Below are 21360 nucleotides of genomic sequence, written 5' to 3' on the forward strand. Positions count from 1 at the left end.
GGGGATGGAAGTGGTGTGAGTTGAATTTCAATGTTGACAATGTTTGTTCATCTTGTCTGTGAATTCTGGGAGGGAGTCGTTTATACAAGACAATGGATTTTGCGCAGTCGACGTTCTGGGGCGAAGCATAGTCCAGGGGTGAGTTCAGTCATGGCGTTAGGCAGTGTTAATAAGGCAATTTGTGATATTGTTTTTTTTTTCCCTAATCAAGTTTACATACATTTCCTCTCAACATATTTGACTCAAATATTTTTAATTGGAATATTTAAAATGGGATGTGTGATTTCAGTAATTATATATTTATTCATTATTGTTCATTTATTACATACATACATTCATTCATTTGCAGTGTGTTTTTGTCCAAAGTCGTTCTTTTAAGCAAATACCATCTGGTCCTCCACCCAAATCCCCAAAGTATTTCATTTGAGGAAGACAAACTGTATGGGTGTGGACACGATTTAATAATCTCACTGCACCGGTGGAGTTTTAATTTATGTCAAATTTAAATTGATGATGAAATACAATTGCTGTGCAGTTTACCAATTCTACTTTTCAAACTAACATCTTACTTAATAATTGCTGACACACAAAGATTACAGTTAATAGAGAGGGAAAAATAAATAAACCACTCAGTAGAGAATAAGATATTTTTCACATCTTGGTTTTTCATCACAATCAGCAATATCGGCCATCCCCTCTATGAAAACCATCATACAAGTTAGTAGTGCTTTTTTGTGCTGTCAAGAGATATTTTTTGAACTAATTAATCACAACAATTCCATGATTAATCCTGATTAGATTAATCACATTTTTCAACTACTATTTATTTTTATCATCAGGCCCAGTTTGGGTAGTATGCACACTCTAGTGAATTCCCGGTGGGCTGGACTGCGGGCTACACAAAACAAAACTTTAATCTTATAATCGTACAAATGTTTTGTCAATGGAGTGTAATTATGTTGTAGTATTATATATGGCACTGACTTACTAAGAGTGTCACTAAGTAACAATAATTGGGGAAAAATGTAATATACAACTACAAAGAAAACCACTATTACACCCTTGCATAACACTTTGCAGAGGCATAACAGTTAAAAGTCCAGAGATCCATCCATTATCAGTACCACTTCGCCTCACAAGGATCGCTGGAGCCTATCCCAGCTATTTTCGGTCAGTAGGCGGGGTACACCCTGAACTGGTCGCCAGCCAATCGCACGCGGAGACGAACAATCATCTGCGCTCACACTCATACCTTAGGACAATTTAGAGTGTCCAATCAACCTGCCATGCATGTTTTTGGAATGTGGGAGGAAACCGGAGTACCCAGAGGTAACCCACGCAGGCACTGGGAGAATATGCAAAGTCCACACAGGATGGCGTGAGCCAGAATCAAACCCATAACCGCTGCGGTGCCACACAGTCAAAAGTGTAATTTGTAATGGAAATAAAGCATAATGGGAAAGACTCCTTCCAATTCAGTCGCTGCCTTAAAATTAGCGTCAGCTGCCTAAGTAGTGCATGCGAAGTAATGGGAATCGGTTCCAAAATAAGAGCACTAACCTGAAGTGCAATGTTGGCTGCCTTAATCTGACTGTTTTAACAGCATTTGGTAATCGTGCCTTGTTCAGTGTAAACGTCTTATGCTTATTATTATGTTGTTTATAATTGCCTATTAGTCCCTTTTTGTCATTTTGCCAATTTTAAACTATTTATGTTCTCAGACTTGTTCAATAAACACAGATTTTGTACTAACATTCAAGTGTAAAGTTGATTTTTGATAAGAACAAAAATACAATATGTGGTCAGTGTAAAACTGTTTACCTTCATTAAAAACATGAACTAAAGTGGGCCAGTCTGAAACTCCAGTGCTGAAAATGAGTCCTACATTTTTACTAACTTGCTCCACTTCCAAATGACACAATGTGTGCAAGATTGCACAGACGTAAGCACAAACACAGTCAGGGAGTGCACAAGGGAACACACAAAAGGCTATTTACAGTTGGATTTTGTGTGGTACGCAATTTATGCAACAGTATAGTGTTCATGTGTTTCAAATCAGCATTTTAGATATGATTTGGTTTGGTAAGAATACGTTGTCAGCACTGAATGAATGCGACACCCAGATTTAAAACCCCTACTTGCGGAAACACACACACAAAGTGTATGGTCGCAATGTGTGTGTGTGATGTGGCCTCAGGCAAGTGTTTTTGTTAAATTTATCAGCTCCAGTTCATATTCCAAGAGCCGTGGAGCCGGGCTAGTGCATGAGTTAGCTGATCCATGACTGCACAGTTTGTGTTTGTGTGCGTGGGTAAGTGTGTGTCAGTACGTGCCGGTGCACATGAGTGTAAAAGTATCAAAGTTTTAGAATTGCTGAGCACAGACAAGTCAAGTTTCTGTTTTGTACCCTTTAACACAAATTCATTCCCACAGTTCTAAAATAAAGGCATAACACTTTTGGGGCATTTGAGAATAAGCCATCATATCTGTTAAAGGCCATATGAATGTTGAGCTGTAGCTAAAGAGGAATTTATTGAAATGTAATAAACATATTGTAACACAGCTAATATATGGGGAAAGATAAGTTTTGATACAGCAGCACCTCTAAATGTGCATGTTCTTTGTTTTTGTAATGGAGAAAAACAGCGTTCATTAGCCATGTCACCATCATTTCTTCCATTCACTTGTATTGGGGGAACTTTGGCTCCAGTTAATTCAGCAGAGCGTCTTCAACGCTTTACATATTTTGACAGTGATTGATTTGGTACAAATATCAGACATGCAGTTATTACACAGGTCATGTTTACATTTACATGTTGACAGTCAAGCACCTCTGAGGAACTAAGACACTATGGTATTGTGTTGCTGATGGTTGTGCACATGCATGGCTGAAAGATCTCTGGTGCCAATATAGCCAACTTGGTATAATCTTTCAGCAAAGTTCTTAGCAAGAATTTTACTGTCAAATCCAATCAGACTGATCGGCCAATAACTTTTATAGTCAAGAGGGACTTTGTTTATCTTCCAAATAAATGAAATTGGTGCCTCTGAAAGCTGACCAAAAATTTGGCCTGACCGTGAGGCTTTTTTGGAGTCACAACTCATTGGGTTGATGTAGGTGATGACCTTCTTAAGCTGAAATCACAGTTGCTGATGTGCAATTGTTTCAAAGGTTCCAACACAGGTGAAAGGAAGAAGATGTGGAGACTTTACCAAATATATATATATACATATATATATATATATATATATATATATATATATATATATATATATATGTATGCCCAATATATATATATATATATATATATATATATATTATGGGTATACGTGACGCCATCCCGGATTTTTACTGCACAATAGACCGTGACGTCCAAAATGGCCAATTTGGTTGAGTACAATGCATGTCATTGTTTTGATTTTTTTACAGGAAATTAGATGCCATTGATGTTTGCACTTTTATTAATACTAATACGAAATGCTAATACTGCAAAATGAATTTTGACGCACGTGGACTGCGCGTGCGTGTACATGTGAGCAAGAAAGAAGTCTTCCCCTGGGGGTGTTTGTGCTCATGATAAGAGATAGAAAGTGAATGACAAAAGCATGGGAGGAATGAGGGCAGAGAGAGAGAGTGCAAGAGACATGAAAGAAATGATGGGTGAGCAAGAATCACAGACTTAATGGATGGCAAAAAAATAAGTAGGACACGAAGAGAGTGATTTTATTTCCAGATGATCATGACAAGTGAGTGAAGTAGTGGATTTTTTTAAGAAACGTGGGACAAAAGGTGAGCAGGCTGAATCTACACACACACACACCCCCGCACACACACACACATATACATATATATATATATATCTGAGGGCCCACCAAAGACGTGATGAGGCGCGTCGTCGTCTTGTCGACGGACTACCATAAGTAAGAGAGAGAGAGAGAGAGAGATGGGCAACGATTGCATTTTTTAATCGCGATCTATCGGATTAATAGGATTGTTATACAAAGTCAGATACAGACAAATTCCCCTAAATTCCGAAGTTGTGTATCGCACACTTTTATTTTAAATCCATTACCATATAAAAGAAAGTGCCATAACATTTGTTGGGCTTATACTTTTGTATCCCCTAGTAACTTCACCAATGAAAACCGGTTCCTACTCAAATTTGCTATAGTTACTCAAAATGACACCAGAGATATGTAAAGGAAGTCCTTTGATGGCGGTTGGGGTTAACCGTTCTGTGACTGGGGGAGGGATACCAATTCTGGGAGCAAACTGGAATACCCGGAGAAAGCCCACATAGGCATGGGGAGAACATGCAAAGTCCACACAGGAAGACCAGAGTCAGAATCGATCCCACGACCTCTGCATTGTGAGGCCATCGTGCTAACCAGTCGGTCACCATGCCGCATGTACAGTTTCTATTTGTGCACGGTTTGTCGGGACAAAGAAGAGGTCCACACATCAGCTGTTTCCATGGTGTAGTGGTTATCATGTTTGATTCACACATAAAAGGTCACTCTTCTGAAACCAGATGGAACCAAACAAACTCCTTTACCTATTTAATGCTGAAACATGAAACGGGACCCAGGGCCGGTGACCCACGAGCCAGAACAGTGAACCGCTTACCCACTATTACAACTAACATAGCAAGATATATGTGCATGATCTGCTCAGCCAGAGAAGAGGGACATAAGTCGGAACTCTGAAACTGAGCAAAAACTATACTCCTCAAGCTATTTGTCCAAGGTTTTACAGGCCATTGAAAAGGCTTTTGCTTAGTAGTTATCACACGCCTCACAAGCGATAAGTTCCATTCGACACCAGGTGGAAACAACCTGCATTGGCTTTTTAACCAGGGCACGGTACATGTGAAATATGACCCAGGACCAGCGGCCAGAGAACATGACCCAGAATTGAGAACCGTGACCAGTTACCCGTGCCGTACTCATGTTGCCTTAATGTGAACACGCAGTGTTTTTCCCACCATCCATCGGGCGGTTTGTGCCCGATCCGAACTGTGGTGCTTGATGTGACTGGATCACGGGCAAAAGATCATCCGTTGCACCACTGAAACTTTTCACACAATGCTGTCACCAAGCTTCACAAAGAGGGGCATGAAGGCTGTCTTGATGAGGTCACGCTCTTAAATGCCCGGGAGCAGCTTTTTGTTTGAAACCCTTTTCTCCAGAGTACTGTTGGTGTGTGCCATTTTTTGGACGGAGTTGATGTAGGAATTTACATTTCTCACATTTTGGCGGCAGCAAATCTCCAGAATTTTGACATTGGTGACTTGGAGGCAGTATGGGTATGCTTGAAGATGGAGGGATTGTCTTGCTACCCAGCGACTTTCCTACATTTCATACGGGAAAACAATTTGAAATTTACTTCAATCATGTCATACTTAGCGGCAATAAACCTGATGGTTGCATAAAAAAATATATATATATTGCTTGAACAGTTGGAAAAAGTTTAATTTCTCGACCTAATCAGCAAAATTGACTGCTTTTGTGAAAAAAACATTAAAGTTCATCATCAGCAAACGATTGATCAATTTTTAATAATTCAACTGAATTAAGTTAAGTCACTCACTATTAAAAAGCTCATAAATTGGGTAAAATGTCCAAAAGGTAAAAGTTCAAGACATCAAATTTCAGTGTCTACTAAAATAACTGTCATCATGATGCATTAAATAAAAACAAGAATTTCTGTCAGGCATTTTATTTTAAAACATTTGTTTCAGTTCATGAGTCCTCCATAAAGAGCAAGCGGGGCAAAGTGCATCTCCAACCAGTAACAGTTTCCACACACGTTTTCTTCTTTAATACATTTCCACATCAATTCGGGCTTTTCCGTGAGACGTGATCAATTCCAGAACTTTAAAGCCGTTAAACTGCGTGTTGCATGTTCTGTCTTCAACAAAGAAACTAGGAGGTGGACTGAGGTGACTCTGGTGAGTGATTTCGAAGAACGGCTGGACGATCCTTCCGTCTGGTCAGTGTACTGACTCACATGTTGGTGCTCATTCTTGTTTGACTGTTGGCTGGTGTCAGTTCACCCTGACTGCCTTCTCTGGGTGGAGACTGAAGAGGCAGAGGATACAAGAGAAAGATTATTCACATCATTGATTCCATGTTAGGTCACGACTTTCACCTCAACCTTTTGGTTCTTTCAGTATTCTACAATATCAGGGCTGGAAAGATTTTGAGAAAAAAAAAATGTAATTTTCTTTCCTCAGTACTGCGATTTCATGTGATCAGATTTATTCGACAAATATATAGGATAGACTTAAGATCAAACAAAGAGACTGAATTACACTGCTCAACAGTAAGAAGAAATGGTTTTAAGTGTCCCTAAATGTATTTTTGACGCCGATTTAAACATTTTTTTTTTCCTTAGCACATCAGGTTTTTTAATTTAGCTCCTTGGATCATTGGGAGACACAAACCCCTCCACCATGATAAAGTGACGGATTACAAAGGGGTAGGTCAAATCTAAAATGATCCTAGGAGTCAAGTTGTCTGGGGCTTTATGCCATGACAAAGCATGGCTCACAGATCATTTATGTTAAAAGCACATAATTGGACTACGTATTCCCTTGCACGGACAAGTGTCACCGGGGCCTCCATCTGGAGGCAAGCCAGGTGGTGAGTTTATCTTTTCTTTAGCGTGCTTGTGGAGTCTGAAGGTTTCCGTCGTAATCCATCTGTTTTGTGGTGGAACAGAATTGCTCTTCATGGCGATCATTTTGGTACATTTAACAATGTTATTCCAACCGATGTCAGCCAGGTAAACCCAGAATCATTTCCAGACTAGGCATGCGGACTTGCGCCACGCTATTAAATCACCAGCAGAGACAGAACACACCTACATATTTGAAACAGGTTTGCTCGGCTGCTATCAGAGTCACGTGACTGAATCCTGACCGCTGAATTGCCGAATGAAGGTTTAATCACTTCTTTGTACTTTGCAATCTAAATACACACTGATTTGCCGAATGAGGACTTGATCTTTCTCCTACTTTGCAGCTATCGATGGACTCGTTCGTCTTTCATTTTGGAGGAGTATAAATAATCGATAATGTAAAATTGCACATTGTGAAAGCAAAGATGATAAAATCGATGACGATTTATAACGCCCAGCCAGGCCCAACATTTTGTAGGGCAATTTTGGATAAAGAATCCACCTATCTCGGGGTTTTCTTCTACATGCACCCGTTTCTTTAAGTAATTGGACTTTTTTTTTTTTTTTTTTTAAAACAAGTGCATTACATTATTATGCCACGTTTGTAGCATGTAACAGAAAAACTGGGCATAAGGAATGGGCCCAGTGTCTTCAGTGCCAAAAACTGATTATTCATCCCTCTAGAAAATTCAACAAAAGTTGTAAATAGCCTACTTCTAGTACTTTGTATTTTTTCTTTTGGGCCCAGAACACAACATGGCAAGCTCAACGACAAATAAAGACGGGGTGCATACGCTCCCAAATGTGACTGAGGGAAAAAATAATTTGAAGCACCTTCCCAAAATATAAAACTCTCATTGCACAGCTGTATTTCTCACTGGCACCATGATAACAGTGGACAAATCCGAGTATGTGGTTGTTAAATTTATTTCGCTGGGTGACACCAACAAGCACAATCTCTTGCAAGATTTAAGTACATCAGGTCAGTTGGAAGCTGCTTTTCTTATTTTTGAAAGTCAAGTTAGAGTCTAAATTTTTTTCAATTGCATTTTTACCAACAAGCTGATATTAAAAGTGTTTCCTTTTCATTATTCTTGTAAGAAAATCAAAATGTTACAGGCATGTTAGTAAAACTTCTTCATGAGGGCGACAGTTTGGTCTCAGGAACAAATTATTCTCCATAGCTCATAAAGGAATTTGACCAAATCAAAGTACTGCTTTGTACCACTAGAGGGAGCTGGCACTCCACAAGACTCTAGGATGCAAGTTTGTATCAACAAAAGAGAACTCACTTAATGACAATGCCACCACAAATAAAATCATGTTTCTCTTATACCTTGACATGGATCTGATTGCGAAGCACAGCGGCTCGGAGGATCATGGCTTTGGCTCGTCTCTGGAATTCTTTGCCCATATGGAGTGACTTCTCAAACGTTGTGCTTCTCTGGTCCACATCCCTCGCATACAGAATCTATTGCGAACATGTGCAGGTGATCAGATTTTAAGCATTTAATTTAAAAAAAAAAATCTAGATATTAGCACCTTGCTATGGGAGTCAATGCGTGCATTAATGAGCCCCTCAAGGATAAGCTGGGTGAGCTCATCTTCGAGGGCCGCCACTGTAGTGTTGAAGGCCTGAGCCATCTTTGTCATGTCTGCTGACACGTATGGGCTGAAATACTGAAAACACAAGCACAAGTATCATGCAAATCTAAAATGCAATGGACAATATAATGAATAAGCATGAATTGACACGTGGTTCACTTCCACTCTTAAAAATTTAATTTCATCTTGATTTTGTTAGCAACAAATAGACAAATTTTGCGTAGAGTCATAGAAATGAGCCTCGTAAACGTATATATTCCTTTTAGTTCCTCAATATAAGTCCATTTCACTCAAAAACAGTGTTTTGTGTTACCTGGATAAGAGCTCTGTTTCTGATTTGGCTGTAGAGTGTCCGGACATGTGGAGCCAAATACATGTCCAACAGAAGATTATCCTAGCAGGTACAAAAGATTATTATTCATCCAAAAACAACATTACTGTACAAAATTCTTTATGTACTGGTGTATTTCTCCCTTTACCCTCAAGAGCAGCTTGTGCTTCCTGCTCTTACCTTCATTTCATCCAGTAACTTGAGACAAGATGCATATTTGGATTCATAGAACTTGAAGATGATGTCACGAATTTGAGGTTCTAATTCTAGAAATAACTTAAAAGAGCTTGGGACAAAAAAACAAACAAAAAAGGACATCATAATGTTCTAGTTGTGAATTTTTTTTTCCAATTTAATCAAGAATGTCATACCTGCTCGAGATCACGTTGCGTTGGAGCTCTTGTCTGTCAAACGTAGCCAAAGCGCAAAGACCTCCATAGACTGCTACATTACTGGGTGACAAAAGCTGAAGAGACATCTGTACGTTACACAGTGAACGTTTCTTCCCAAACCCGGTCTTTCATTTTTGTTAGGGGTATCCCGATATCCATTCTGATATCAGCCAAAAAACAAAACAAAACGGATTTTATCGGATTACATCCAAAATGTCTGATATTACCACTCATAGACAAGCAGTCCATTCGAGTGTCCGCTCCTGTTCTTGTATCTACTGGTGTTATGTATTCAGGATACCATACAAAAACTGTAACTGTATTTCATTACTGTTGCAGAACAAAATGTAATCAGATTACAGGTACATTTAATAAAAATGTGGATTCTCTTTTCAGAATGACATTTTTAATGTGGGGGGGGGTCACACAGTCAGTAACTGCATGTATGTATCCATTTAATAGTCAAATGCACCCCATGTTTGGAAATGGATGGGTCATATATTCTCATACCTATCGTTGTTCACTTGTTATTCGGTTACAGTATAACTTGATCAAGTCTCTTCTAACAATTCATATTAAAAAATAAATGAAAGCATGGGTCATTCCTTCTCATATCATATCGGACGATATTGTATATCGGAAGTGGAAAATGTTGTATCGAGATACCCCTACTTTTTGTGCAAGAAAAATAATATGGTTGGAGCACTACAGGTATTGTGTAAGGAGAAAATTCTGTTGTATCAGTAGCAGCCCACAAATGTCATCCATCATAGTTTCCTGTAGCACTCGGAATTAAATTCCTAAGTCAACCAACAAAATGGCTATGGAACATTTTCTCTTTTTCAACAATTTGACCAACCCATCTTTGATTACTGCTTTGTGCAGACTTATATTTGCGCTTGCTTTAACGGTATTGTTAGCAATACATTTTTAATATATAAACACAAAAAATTACAATTAACACTGCTTTTTTCAGAAATTTACTGCAACTACAATGACCATTCACCTCCGGTTGCGAACATGCATCTTGGACGAATATATTATTTCATTGTAGGTTAGAAACAAGATCAGAGAGGTAGAAGGTTTCATACATTTTCAGTATCAAATGAGGGTTTTTCTTTCATTAACCGGAGGAGTAAAAATAATTTTGTCCACACGTGTTTAAGATGTGTTTACACTTGTGCATAAACATTATCGCCGTTATTTATTTTCACTTCCCCTTTCTAAAGTATTATCTTTTTTAATTGAGTTTTGCGGGTTATACAGTATGTCGCAGTAATGGCGGAAAGGCTTTTGGAAAGATTTCTTGGACTTCATTTTTTTTTCCATTTTAATTTTTTTGTACATATCACACACCGGGTATTTAAACAGGGGCATATGGACTTTTTCTACCCACTCTAGATGAACAGTGAAATTAGAAAACAGCTACACAATGTGTACACTCACAGTTAAGTGTCTTTAAACGAGAATGGACTTGAAACCACAGTGGGTCACAACATAAAATATTACAACTGGGGATGGGCGATAACTATCAGACAGATTAGACTGATAATGGGAGGGAAAAAGACTGACATCACATTCATCGGTCCAATACCAACAAAACTGGGCTGATAATGACCAGTGTGAGCTTCCCCCCCCCCAAAATTCACTTACTGTAATTAAACTTTTTTTTTTTTATTATTTATATATATATATATATATATATATATATATATATTTATATATTTATATATATATATTTATATATACATATTTATATATATTTATATATTTATATATATATATATATATATATATATATATATATATATATATATAAATATATAAATATATATATATAAATATATATAAATATATATATATATAAAAATATATATAAATATTTATATATATATATATATATAAATATATATAAATATATATACACACATATATATTTAAAGGTTCAGCACCATTATTGCGATTACAGCTGTATAGGGGTTCAACAGGTCCTTCAGTAATTCTGGTACCTCAATGAAAACAATCTCCAGGATTTTTTTCCTGTCTCCGTTGATCATTTATTTCATTCCATTATTATTGAATTTTTATATTGCACTAAAAGAAAGATAAGTCAAGCCAGCCAAAACAAGAAAACTAAAATGAACACATGAATTGATTTTTAATTTTGTTTTTATTTAATTTTAATGTAAAATGTTTTGTTTTGCTTCTCTAGTATGCATAATATAATCTACACATTGAAAATGTGCTATGTGCCTGAAAAAAAAAATTGAATCTTCAAAAAAGTTTTGTGGGAAGACAGGAACAGTCTCTCTCATGCTCTCATTTATATCTTTATATTGATGACTATTTTAAGCAGTTTGTATCAATATTAAATCGATTTTGGATTAATCTTTACATCACCACATCTATTTAAGTTGCATTTCCTTAAAAGAAAAGACTTATTCACTAAATGTGAATCTAATTTGAAAACTAAGGTACGTGTTAAATGGGATTTTGCCGTATCGTTGCACGCTGAATTTGAGGAAAGAGAGGAAAACATGTAGGGCCGGCTTTCAGGATCAACCAGAGATGGACAGTGGCTCACCTCTGGACAGTCACAGTGGTCAAACGAAGCCTGCAGGAAGCACTTGGCAGCCGGTTTGTATTTTCGAGAGGCCAATTCCGCCAGGCCTCAAATATAAAGAAAGGACACTTATAAGCATTTGGACACCAAATAATTCAGCCCCCAATAGTGATATGGCATTCTAATGAAATTTCAAATAACATAACATTGCAGTATTTTCTTACCTGCAGCACACTTCAATTTGGTAAGAACTGCTTGATTTTGGCTGTCACGCTCTCCTCGTTGCTGCATGAAGAGAAAACAACATATTTGAAGTCCTCTGTTGCACCCCACCCGCTTGTTATCATTCATAACCCATATTCAGAGTGAAAGACAAAACTATCATCCAATCATTTGCCACTTGGTGAGTCAGTTCAATCACGTATCCCCGTGTTGCTTCAAATTCAAAAGGATCATTTCCAAGGTGCTTGGGACATTCTCACACATGCTTGTTAAGTTGACCCGTGCACTGTTAGAATCCTTGGAAGGGCTCATCAGAGCAGGTATCAAGAGCTTCAATCAAAATTTGAAAGTGACGTTCTCTTCCAGGATAATGATGCTCACCTCTGCAATTTCAGGTGTGGATTCTGCCTTGTTCACATAGCTCAGTACATGGGACCAGTTCTGGAGATAAACACTAACCTATGTGAACAAAAAAATAACCACATATAGTGACTGATTCTCTGACATCTTTTTAGAGTAGATTGTAGATTATACTCTTGCCACAGAAAACAATACGAACAGCTGACTGTTGGGGTGTCATTTGCTCTACCTTGATTACATTCAGACACATGTTAATGACATGTTTAGCACTGGTGCAGTAGTCCCTAGCGCGAGAGTAGCACTTGAGCGCATTACTGAGGTCACCACAGTCCAGGTAATGATCCCCCAAGTCATCATGTCCTCTCCTAAGAAGAGTGCGCACAAAGTAAGGATTAGCGGCACCTTTAAAAGAATTTAAAAACAATAATGCTACAAACATTCAAGAATAAAATGTGTGTAGTTCACTCATCGTACCTGATGCTCTCTTTAATTGAGTTCCCCTTGTAATTCTTTAGATCAGTATCCAGTTTCTCCAATTTAAGCAGAGCTTTCTTCCTGGTGGACTCTGCCCAAGCTGAATCCAAAGGAGGAGGGACAACCCCACCCTCTGGAGCTACTTCTGGTACACCCTGGGTTTCCCTAAAGGCAAAAACAGAAAACTATTTTTATTTATTTATTCTTTTTTTTTTTTTGTTAGAATGAGGCAAATGATTGCGCAGAAAGTCGCTCATCATACATTAAAACATATTGTTAGTTGAACTAGACATTAATAACAGGAACATTATTACAACAAAGACTGCACCTTGAGACCTAGACATTTTAAGCACATTTACAATCCAGCTTCATTCACACAATGATATTTTATGCTGCCATGGAAGGGCAGTACAAATACTCAGTCACACAATAATAAAGTAACAGAAACATTCATTCTAGAGCGGAAAAACATCCTCTAATAGAAATATCTTATTAAGAACAATATAATACCGTGTGGCATCAGTTAGTTTGCGGTGGACCTCTTCATAAGTGTCAACATTGAAGGTCCTTTGGACAAAAGTAAGCGCCATCTTCAAAGCTTCCACTCTGAGTTGTGGGCAATGCTCTGCGATGAACTGGAGTCTCTCGATACGCATTAGTCCACTGTAGCTGGTCGCATATTGTTCTAAGTCCTAAAGAGAAAGCAATAGAGATCGACCGTGAATGACATACTAGCGAGTTATCCCATTAACACCACCGGTCAGTGTTTCCCAACCAGGAAAATGTCAAAGTCAAAGTTTTATTTAGCTTGTCTCTTTTTCTTATATAATGAAAATGACCACAAATTGCAAATCAAGGCATATTCCCTTCCTTTAAACGTGGAGACTGCAATACAAAGTAATCTCGGTTCACAATATTGAAAAAGAAGTAAAAAAAAAAAAAAAAAAAAAGCTTAGATATAAACAGTAAGCTAAGGAACAGCTGTTGAACCACCAGCCAGGCACTTGTTTCTAATGTTAACAGCTAGCTGGTAGCCACTAACGACTTGTGACATATCATATCATCGTCAATGACAATACCCACCCAAACTCACACCTGTTCGACCTGTTGCCCTCTGGCAGGCGCTACAGATGCATCAAATCAAGGACCAATAGACTGAGAAACAGTTTCTCACCGAGAGCCATCTCCATACTGAACTCTCACACACACACGAGACCACCCTAACCTCGCAAAACAGCATTGTGATGTGTTTCTATATGCCCTATTCAGCACTGAATTCCATTGCACTGTCTTCTTTATTTATCTAATTTATATATTTGTCTGTATTATTGTTGTATTGCACTGGAGAGGGGAGCCCTCTAATCTCGTTGCACACTTGAGTACAATGACAATAAAGGGATTTCTATTCTATTTCTATTCTATTTCTATATGGCATACTTAACTAGCAGTTTCTTAATGTCCTAAATTAGTGACTGAATATGATTTCGGGATGACATTGTGTTGGTGGCAACTATGTAATGTCAATTAAAACTGTGATACGGCAAACCGAAAAATTGAAAACATGTCACGTTAACTGTTACGCCACCATGCAACCCAACTTCAAAGTAAACAAAGGCTATCCCATTTGCATCTAGGGCTGCCATGATAAGTTCATTAATCATGACGTTGCCGATATCAACATCGGCGACAATTAATTTAAGTTGCTGACGAGTCGTTAATTTATATATACCGTATTTTCGCAGCCATAAGGGCTGACTGCGAACATTAACTGCCTGCACACTGCTTACATAGAGAGAAGGCGGGCGTGGCTATCGATAGCAGGCGGACGTGAGAGGGGAGATGGGCGTGAATGACAACGCAAAGGCACGCCCCCAGTGCAAAGCAGCCCCCAATGCCCCTAGATGGGCAAACGTGTCTGCTAGCTCTGTTGTTAGGGCTTTCGCATCATGAGGAGCCGCACGCAGCAGCCACACTGGGAATCTGACAATGACGAGAGGGAACCTGGCGTGTTTGTGGGGGAACTTGCCCAGCTGTTTATTTCTGATACAGAAGACGATTTTGATGTATTTGTGAATGATGACTGATTAATAATAATGTGAGTACATTGTTAAATAGTTCAATAAAATACAACCATCCGGGTCATCTGCTACGTAAAGAGAAGCATTGTGGGTAAGGGGTGTCATGGCTACCTGGTGTTAGGAACAGGGTCCTACAGTTACAGCACATTTTAACCAAAAATACTTATGATGCAAAACTCATTTTCATGCCCGCACGACGGGGACGCTCGATCATCACTTTGTGGCTTTTTTTTTTTATTCTGACACGTTCAATCATATCTGCAAGCTAGCTATAGTTAGCAAATACTTGATATGGTGTGTGTTGGACGTAACTTGGTAACACTCACACTACTAACACGATGTGATTTATGGTACGCTGACATATTGTTGCATCTACTATGAATTAAGGAGGCATTGGTCAGTGAACTCACATTTATTAATCACCAAAACAGTATGTGTTTTTCAGTGTTTGACATCGAAGGAGAAAGAGAAAGCGTGCGAGACGCTCTCTCTCGCAAACGGGGTGATGCGTTAATGGGAAATACCTAGTACCTACTCAAAGTAACAGAACATCTTTGCCACAAGCCCTCATTGCATCACATAAAAATAAAACGCATAATTAAGTTTGTTGCACAACACTATTATGCTTTAAAAAAAAGTATATTCCGCCTAATAATATTCTATTCAGGATTTGTTTTCTTTGTACCTTGTGCATTAATTGTGTAAATCAATTTACTACTATTACATTATGCATACTGGTGAAGAAAAGCTAAATGTTTTAGATAAAGCTTAAATAAAAAGAAGATTAAAAACCAATAAAGGGGTTTACTTTAGTTTTCTTTAGTACAGTGCATTTTCCTAATTTGTATTTCTTTTTGTATTCAGAGATAGTTTTGTAGGATTAGTGCAACTCCGCATAGTGTATAGTTTTGGTTCCATTTAAAATCCACGCAACAATTACAATACTAAAAATGTTATTGCCTTCAATTTAAACCTCACCATCATTTATAAACGCTGGTACAAGCTGCAAAGTTTAATCAAAGTTTAATGTCGTATTGTCTTATTAAATTCAAAATACCTTTAAAAAATTGAAGCAGAAAACTAATTATGGTTATATAAGAGCAACTGCTTACTGGTGCGCCATGCCCCAATTGACATATGATCCATGATAATTAGTCAACTAATCGTGACTACTGTTGGCGATAAGTCAACGACCAAAATAATCTTTTGTGCCTGCCCTATTTGCATCAATGGCTCAATGTATTATTTGCATTTATTTTGAAGTTTGCCTTTGCGGAGACAGCATGTTCGTCGATTATGTTTGCAGCTTCTTTGACATGTCTGAATGACGTTTTTGGGACAAGAGGCAGAACAAAAAATCCTCTACCCTTAATTTGCGGACTCATTTCACCCAAAGTTGCCAAAATGCTCCCTTACATGCAATTTACGTGATACATGAGTTTTCAGCCTCCTCTGCTACCATTATAGTGAATGCAGACTAATCGTGAACAACAATAAAAAAATACAGTCTTTTGACAAAAAGTACCAGTGTTGGGTTCTCCACAATGTAGTTGGCGTCTGGAGCATTCTGTTGGTCTTCTTGGGGGTCTGCATCAATCTGCATTGGTTCCACTGCCCCCTATAATGAATGCACCAAGAACACTTCAGCAATGACCTGCATTACTGATTTTGAATGAATTACTACTATTAGTATTGCATGATGTTACACTATATTGCATTCCTGCAAAAAGTAAAGTGTTACAATTGAACTCATGTAAAGCAAGAATTATTTTGAAAATCATAGATATACTCCACAGGCTGTCATGCTACCTATATTTACAAAACGCTTTATTCTTTTGTGACATTGCATTACAAATGTTGTACAAATCATCCAGATTACATCTTTTTTTCCAACAATGAATTTGTTAGGAAAAGCTCTGCCCGGTGACCATTAAAAAAAAAAACATTGGAACTGTGACAATGGATTTCAAAATTATTTGCTGCAAATTGTGCACTATAATAGTACGCGAGCAAGAAATGTATCAAAATGCCTGAAGTTTGGAAATTGAAATAATTATGACTTTGCAGCAGTAGGTTGGTGGTGATGTAGTAAAGTTCGGTCACACCCCACACTGTTTCAAATATTTTGGCAGTGAAATAGAAAAGATGTTATCCTGTAAATGATTCCATTTCCAATTCAAGAGTGTCAAGCTGCTCCCAACATCAGTGAATTTGTCATTACTTGCTAGCGTTATCAACTATGCACACATGTAAACAAGTTGTTGCTCCGTCAATGCAACATGTTATCTTAACACCCATTAAGTTGAAATATCAGTACAGGTGTAAGAGTCATTCTGGTAGCACTGTTTGTTGTTTTTTTTTGTTTTTTTTGTTTTTTTAACCAAAATGCTAGGTTGCCCGTCAATGTTGTTTGTTAGCCATCGGAGGCCTTGTTGAAGATAACTGTTTCAAACGTAATATAAAAGCTATTTGTTTGAAATAAGAAGGTATGCTTATTTTTTTTATATTTACTAGTAGCTTTCGTGTGTCAGGTGGATTTTTGTTTGATTAAAATAAGCGAACCGAACACTTAAATCGCCATTTAGGTTGCTTGCTCGTAGCCCTTCGTAGAAAGGGCTCCAGGCACTTTTACAGTTATTTTGAACCAAACACGTACAGTTGTATTCCAATAAATGGTTGACAACATATCGTTAGACAATGTTTGCGAATTTCAGTTTGTAGGTCAAGTTCTTTAACTTAGCATAGCTTGCTAGCTAATGCGTTACTCGGTGCGTTTCGGGGATAACGTCAGTTAGCCGATTGCATATATTTACATGAAAACAGCGAGACACTTACCTGGAAGTTAAAAACCTGCACAGGCAAAGGCATATTAACTTGAATGCCTTTTCGGACTCTATTAATAATATGACAAGTGCGCAGAGCAATGCAGCAGCGGTGCTAATAAGTGGGTTGCTCTTCCGATCCGGATGGAATATTGTAATGAGGCTTACTACGGATCGCGAGAAGGCGTGGGGTCACTCCATTTTACAGCACCCGTCAGTTCAATGCGATTGACATCTTAATGTAAAACAACAAAGACTGCACTTGTTTTATTGTGGAGCACTAGAGTAGAGCACAAGAGTGTCTGGCTAACTATTCATATTTTGTTGTTGTTGTTGGTGGTGGTGGTATTGCTCGAGTAGGCTTTAGATTTTGAACGCACCAAATATTGAAAATATCGATCGTAATGGAAGTTATGCCTCTGTACATTTGAAGCTTAATTAACCAATTCATTTTAATGATATGTAGGAAGTAAATTGGAACGTCGCATTACACGTTTAACTAAATCCTCCCCACAGTAGTGTGCCATTAGTGTTGTATTTTGCTATACATATAGGCAAACTACGCTTGAGTCATCTGGAGTGATTAATTAACACACAAATATTTTTGTAATATTAGTAATCTTTGAAATCACACTTTTTAAATTTATTTTTAAAACATCATTTACATGCAGGTGGAACGGTGGACGACTGGTTAGTACGATGGCCTCACAGTGCAGAGGTCGTGGGATCACTTCCGGCTCTGGCCTTCCTATGTGGAGTTTGCATGTTCTCCCCGTACCTGCGTGGGTAGTTGTCCGTCTATGTGTGCCCTGCGATTGGCTGGCAACCAGTCCTGGGTGTAGCCCTGCCTACTGCACTCCCACGACCTTTGTGAAGAGAAGTGGCTTAGAAAATGGATGGATTGATATTAAGATAATGGAAAAATAACCATGTCTTAAAAGAGATTGAAATGGGGTAGAAAACTGGTTTAAATTTTGTCAGTATGTAAAAAAATTACAGATGTTGTGACATTTTATTGATTTCACAAAACAAGCAAAAATGAATCCTTCTTTTAATACGATCTATGATCAGTTTTTAAGAAAAAGAAAAAAGCTCAGACCTTAAGGCCTCACAGTTTCCTAAATTGTGGACCATATTATGAAGAGACCACAAGAATGTGTACGATTTCACAAGCTGGGTAATTATAGTTAAATACATTAGTTAATTAATTATTAATAATTTGTAATTAATTATGCCCAGTTATGTAGTGATCAGTTGGCGGCACAAAATGCCCATGACTTCCTTAATTTTCAAGATATTTTCAAAATTATTTTCAATGCTAAAAACCTGGGGTGTTTGCTACCAGAAATTTTTCAACGAACACACCATCTTGGAAAATTCGTAATGATCAAAACTTTGGGTCTGTGGAAATTCGATGTAACTTCATTTGCTTGACCGAAAATACCTCAAAATCACATGAGATAAGTTGATATAAAGAAGCAATCTACTTTTCAACAAACATATTTTTGGGGGCCAAAGACAAGTTATCCTGACGTGCCTGCAGAAACATTGAAATATTGCATATAAATCATCATCTCAAAGACAAGACGATAGAGGGGATTGCACTGAAAGTCATATCTAAAAATAGACAAAACCTATTTTTAACCAACTACAGCACATTTCTCTGAGAAAACCTCAAACCGGCCTGGTGTGATGCAATCCACCCAAAAATAGGGTCACGAGTAATGGGTGCATTGTCACTTTTCTTCAAATTGTTAAAACATGATAAACTAAAGATGAGTCTAAATATTTATCTGGAAAAATAAAATAATTGGGATGCATTTTTGGTTTGAAATATCTGCAAGAGGAAGAGAGAACCACTCATTTTGTCCAAATGCCGTTTTTTGTGGAGTGTCACTGTTGTCTAATGTGATTGCATTTGCATTATTTTGTCTATTGATCACACGTAAGCACATTTCACTCTAGTTAATGTTTATCAGTGGTGGGAAGTCAAGGCCATCTCTGCTGCCCCAACATAATGAAAAAAAAAAAAATCACACTCTTCGCATTGGTGCCATTATATCCTAGTGTTGTATTTGTAGGTGAGCATTTGTATCCAATCAGAATTCAGCTAGATTGTGTTGCCAGGCATATTTCAAAATACCAGTAGCCCGCACTATTCGTCTGAGGCCTTCGGATACAATTGTGCGGGCGTCTGTTCTGTGTCTCAAGGGCGCTTTTACAGATAATAGACAGTTGCGATATCCAATCACATCACAAATTGAAAAAAAAAATAATTTGACACCCCCTGACATAGAGGAAAGGCTTCAATCTCTACATCTACATCTATCATCATCAAGACGTGTAACAGTAGTGGACCCGTATATGTAAATGTTTGTTCAAGAATGTTGCGGCAATCCATAGCTAGATACAAGAAAGAAAAAAAAAATGAACGTTCAAATAAAATGGGTATGTCTGAGGCCAGAACAACAAGATGCAAATCTCTTTTTTTTAAATGTAGACTGGGTCAAAGATTTTGTCCAAAAAATGTTGGCGCTTTCTGTAGCTCCCTGCTTCTTTGACGGAAACCCCATATTTTTTATAGATTTTAAAATGGTATAGTACATCTTATTGTATGAGGAGCCTCAGAACGAGATTCAGGCTTGCACGGTTGACATCACAAGGAGTCCTTATGCCAAATCGCCCTATAAGCGGGGGTGAGGGGACAACTTTCATGTTGAATTCCGAAGTTTCGCGCATTATGCGGTGGCCCTAAATACAAATACAGTAACTCTGTAAGTGTGAGAGTGCGTATTCTATTCACTATTAAAATGGATGTTGATTGTTGATAACATGTTTCTAACAAGTTTGAGTTTTGTGGACCCCTTCAGATAGCCTTGGCCACCCCCTGGCCACTCCAAGGATAAAAGTCTAGCTCCGCCCCTGAAGCATGAACCAGAAAGGTGAAATGGAAAAATAATTTAATAATAATAATAGATAGATAGATAGATAGATAGATAGATAGATAGATAGATAGATAGATAGATAGATAATACAAAATGAGAAGAATGAATAAATAGACCAAAATAATAGCAAATATTAATTTTCCCATTCTGATTATGAAAATGTAGTTTGAGGTAATTAAAAAAACTGGTAAGAAACAAATAACATTTATAACAAAAACATACAAAATTGAATTAAAAAATAATACCCATAGAGCTTACAATGAATACATCAATAAGATAATAAGAGTCTACGTATATGCGTATTTGTACAAAGCTGCCACAGAAAAAAGAGAATAAAAAAAATCCATTTATGACTATGAAAATATAAATAGACAATAAATCTGTGTGGACTGCACACCGTTAAGGCTCTCTGCAATAGCCTGTGAATGCTGACAGTGCACTTCAAACTATCCCTTGCGTCACAGTGTACAATCCTCTCTACTACAGCTATTATTAGCAAGTAAGCTATCAACGTTTCACTTGTTTTACACGTTGGGATGGACCAACACAATAATTTGATCCGCTTTTTTGATGAACGGAAGAATACTTATAATTTAAAACTTTTTTATGTATTGTTTTTATTGTATCCCAAAAAAAAGCTGACGAATAATATGGTGTGTGTTAGTGATGTTAATGATCAAGCGTGCACAGTTTCTTGGCATATATTAAAAATCTTTATGCTCAATTGGGTTAGGCAACACAGCAGAATATCGCATGACACAATAGAACAGTGGTTCTAAAATGGGGGTACCCTTGGGAGTACTTGAAGGCACTCCAGGCGGTACGCGGGATTTTGAATAATACAAAGCAACACACGAAAAGCCTTTCAAAATAATTATCGGATTAA

General features: G+C 37.7%; 1 protein-coding gene across 1 annotated transcript; it reads right to left on the reverse strand.

The window, feature by feature from the left end:
• Positions 1 to 5703: 5703 nt before the first annotated feature.
• gps1 (G protein pathway suppressor 1) lies at positions 5704 to 17727 on the reverse strand. Its single transcript, XM_088317708.1, has 14 exons — positions 17543 to 17727; positions 16233 to 16325; positions 13140 to 13321; positions 12630 to 12794; positions 12385 to 12520; positions 12177 to 12254; positions 11798 to 11858; positions 11595 to 11680; positions 8990 to 9084; positions 8799 to 8904; positions 8601 to 8681; positions 8225 to 8362; positions 8019 to 8153; positions 5704 to 6081 (listed from the first exon to the last, which is right to left on the reverse strand). Exons 1-14 carry the CDS (start codon positions 17573 to 17575, stop codon positions 6007 to 6009), a joined length of 1464 nt encoding a protein of 487 aa, XP_088173834.1. The 5' UTR covers positions 17576 to 17727; the 3' UTR covers positions 5704 to 6006.
• Positions 17728 to 21360: the final 3633 nt, after the last annotated feature.

The sequence above is a fragment of the Idiotropiscis lumnitzeri genome, chromosome 15 (assembly GCF_059441095.1).
Source record: "Idiotropiscis lumnitzeri isolate Australia: NSW breed Sydney's pygmy pipehorse chromosome 15, RoL_Ilum_1.0, whole genome shotgun sequence".
In the NCBI taxonomy this organism is placed as follows: domain Eukaryota; kingdom Metazoa; phylum Chordata; class Actinopteri; order Syngnathiformes; family Syngnathidae; genus Idiotropiscis; species Idiotropiscis lumnitzeri.

Excerpts from the sequence above, each read along its gene's own strand:
- gps1 (XM_088317708.1), bottom strand. The coding sequence starts at position 17,575 with ATGCCTTTGCCTGTGCAGGTTTTTAACTTCCAG. Across the intron at positions 12,795-13,139 it reads AAACTAACTGATGCCACACG|GGAAACCCAGGGTGTACCAG; the intron begins GTATTATATTGT and ends TTTTGCCTTTAG. Across the intron at positions 11,681-11,797 it reads CAAATTGAAGTGTGCTGCAG|GCCTGGCGGAATTGGCCTCT; the intron begins GTAAGAAAATAC and ends TTTATATTTGAG.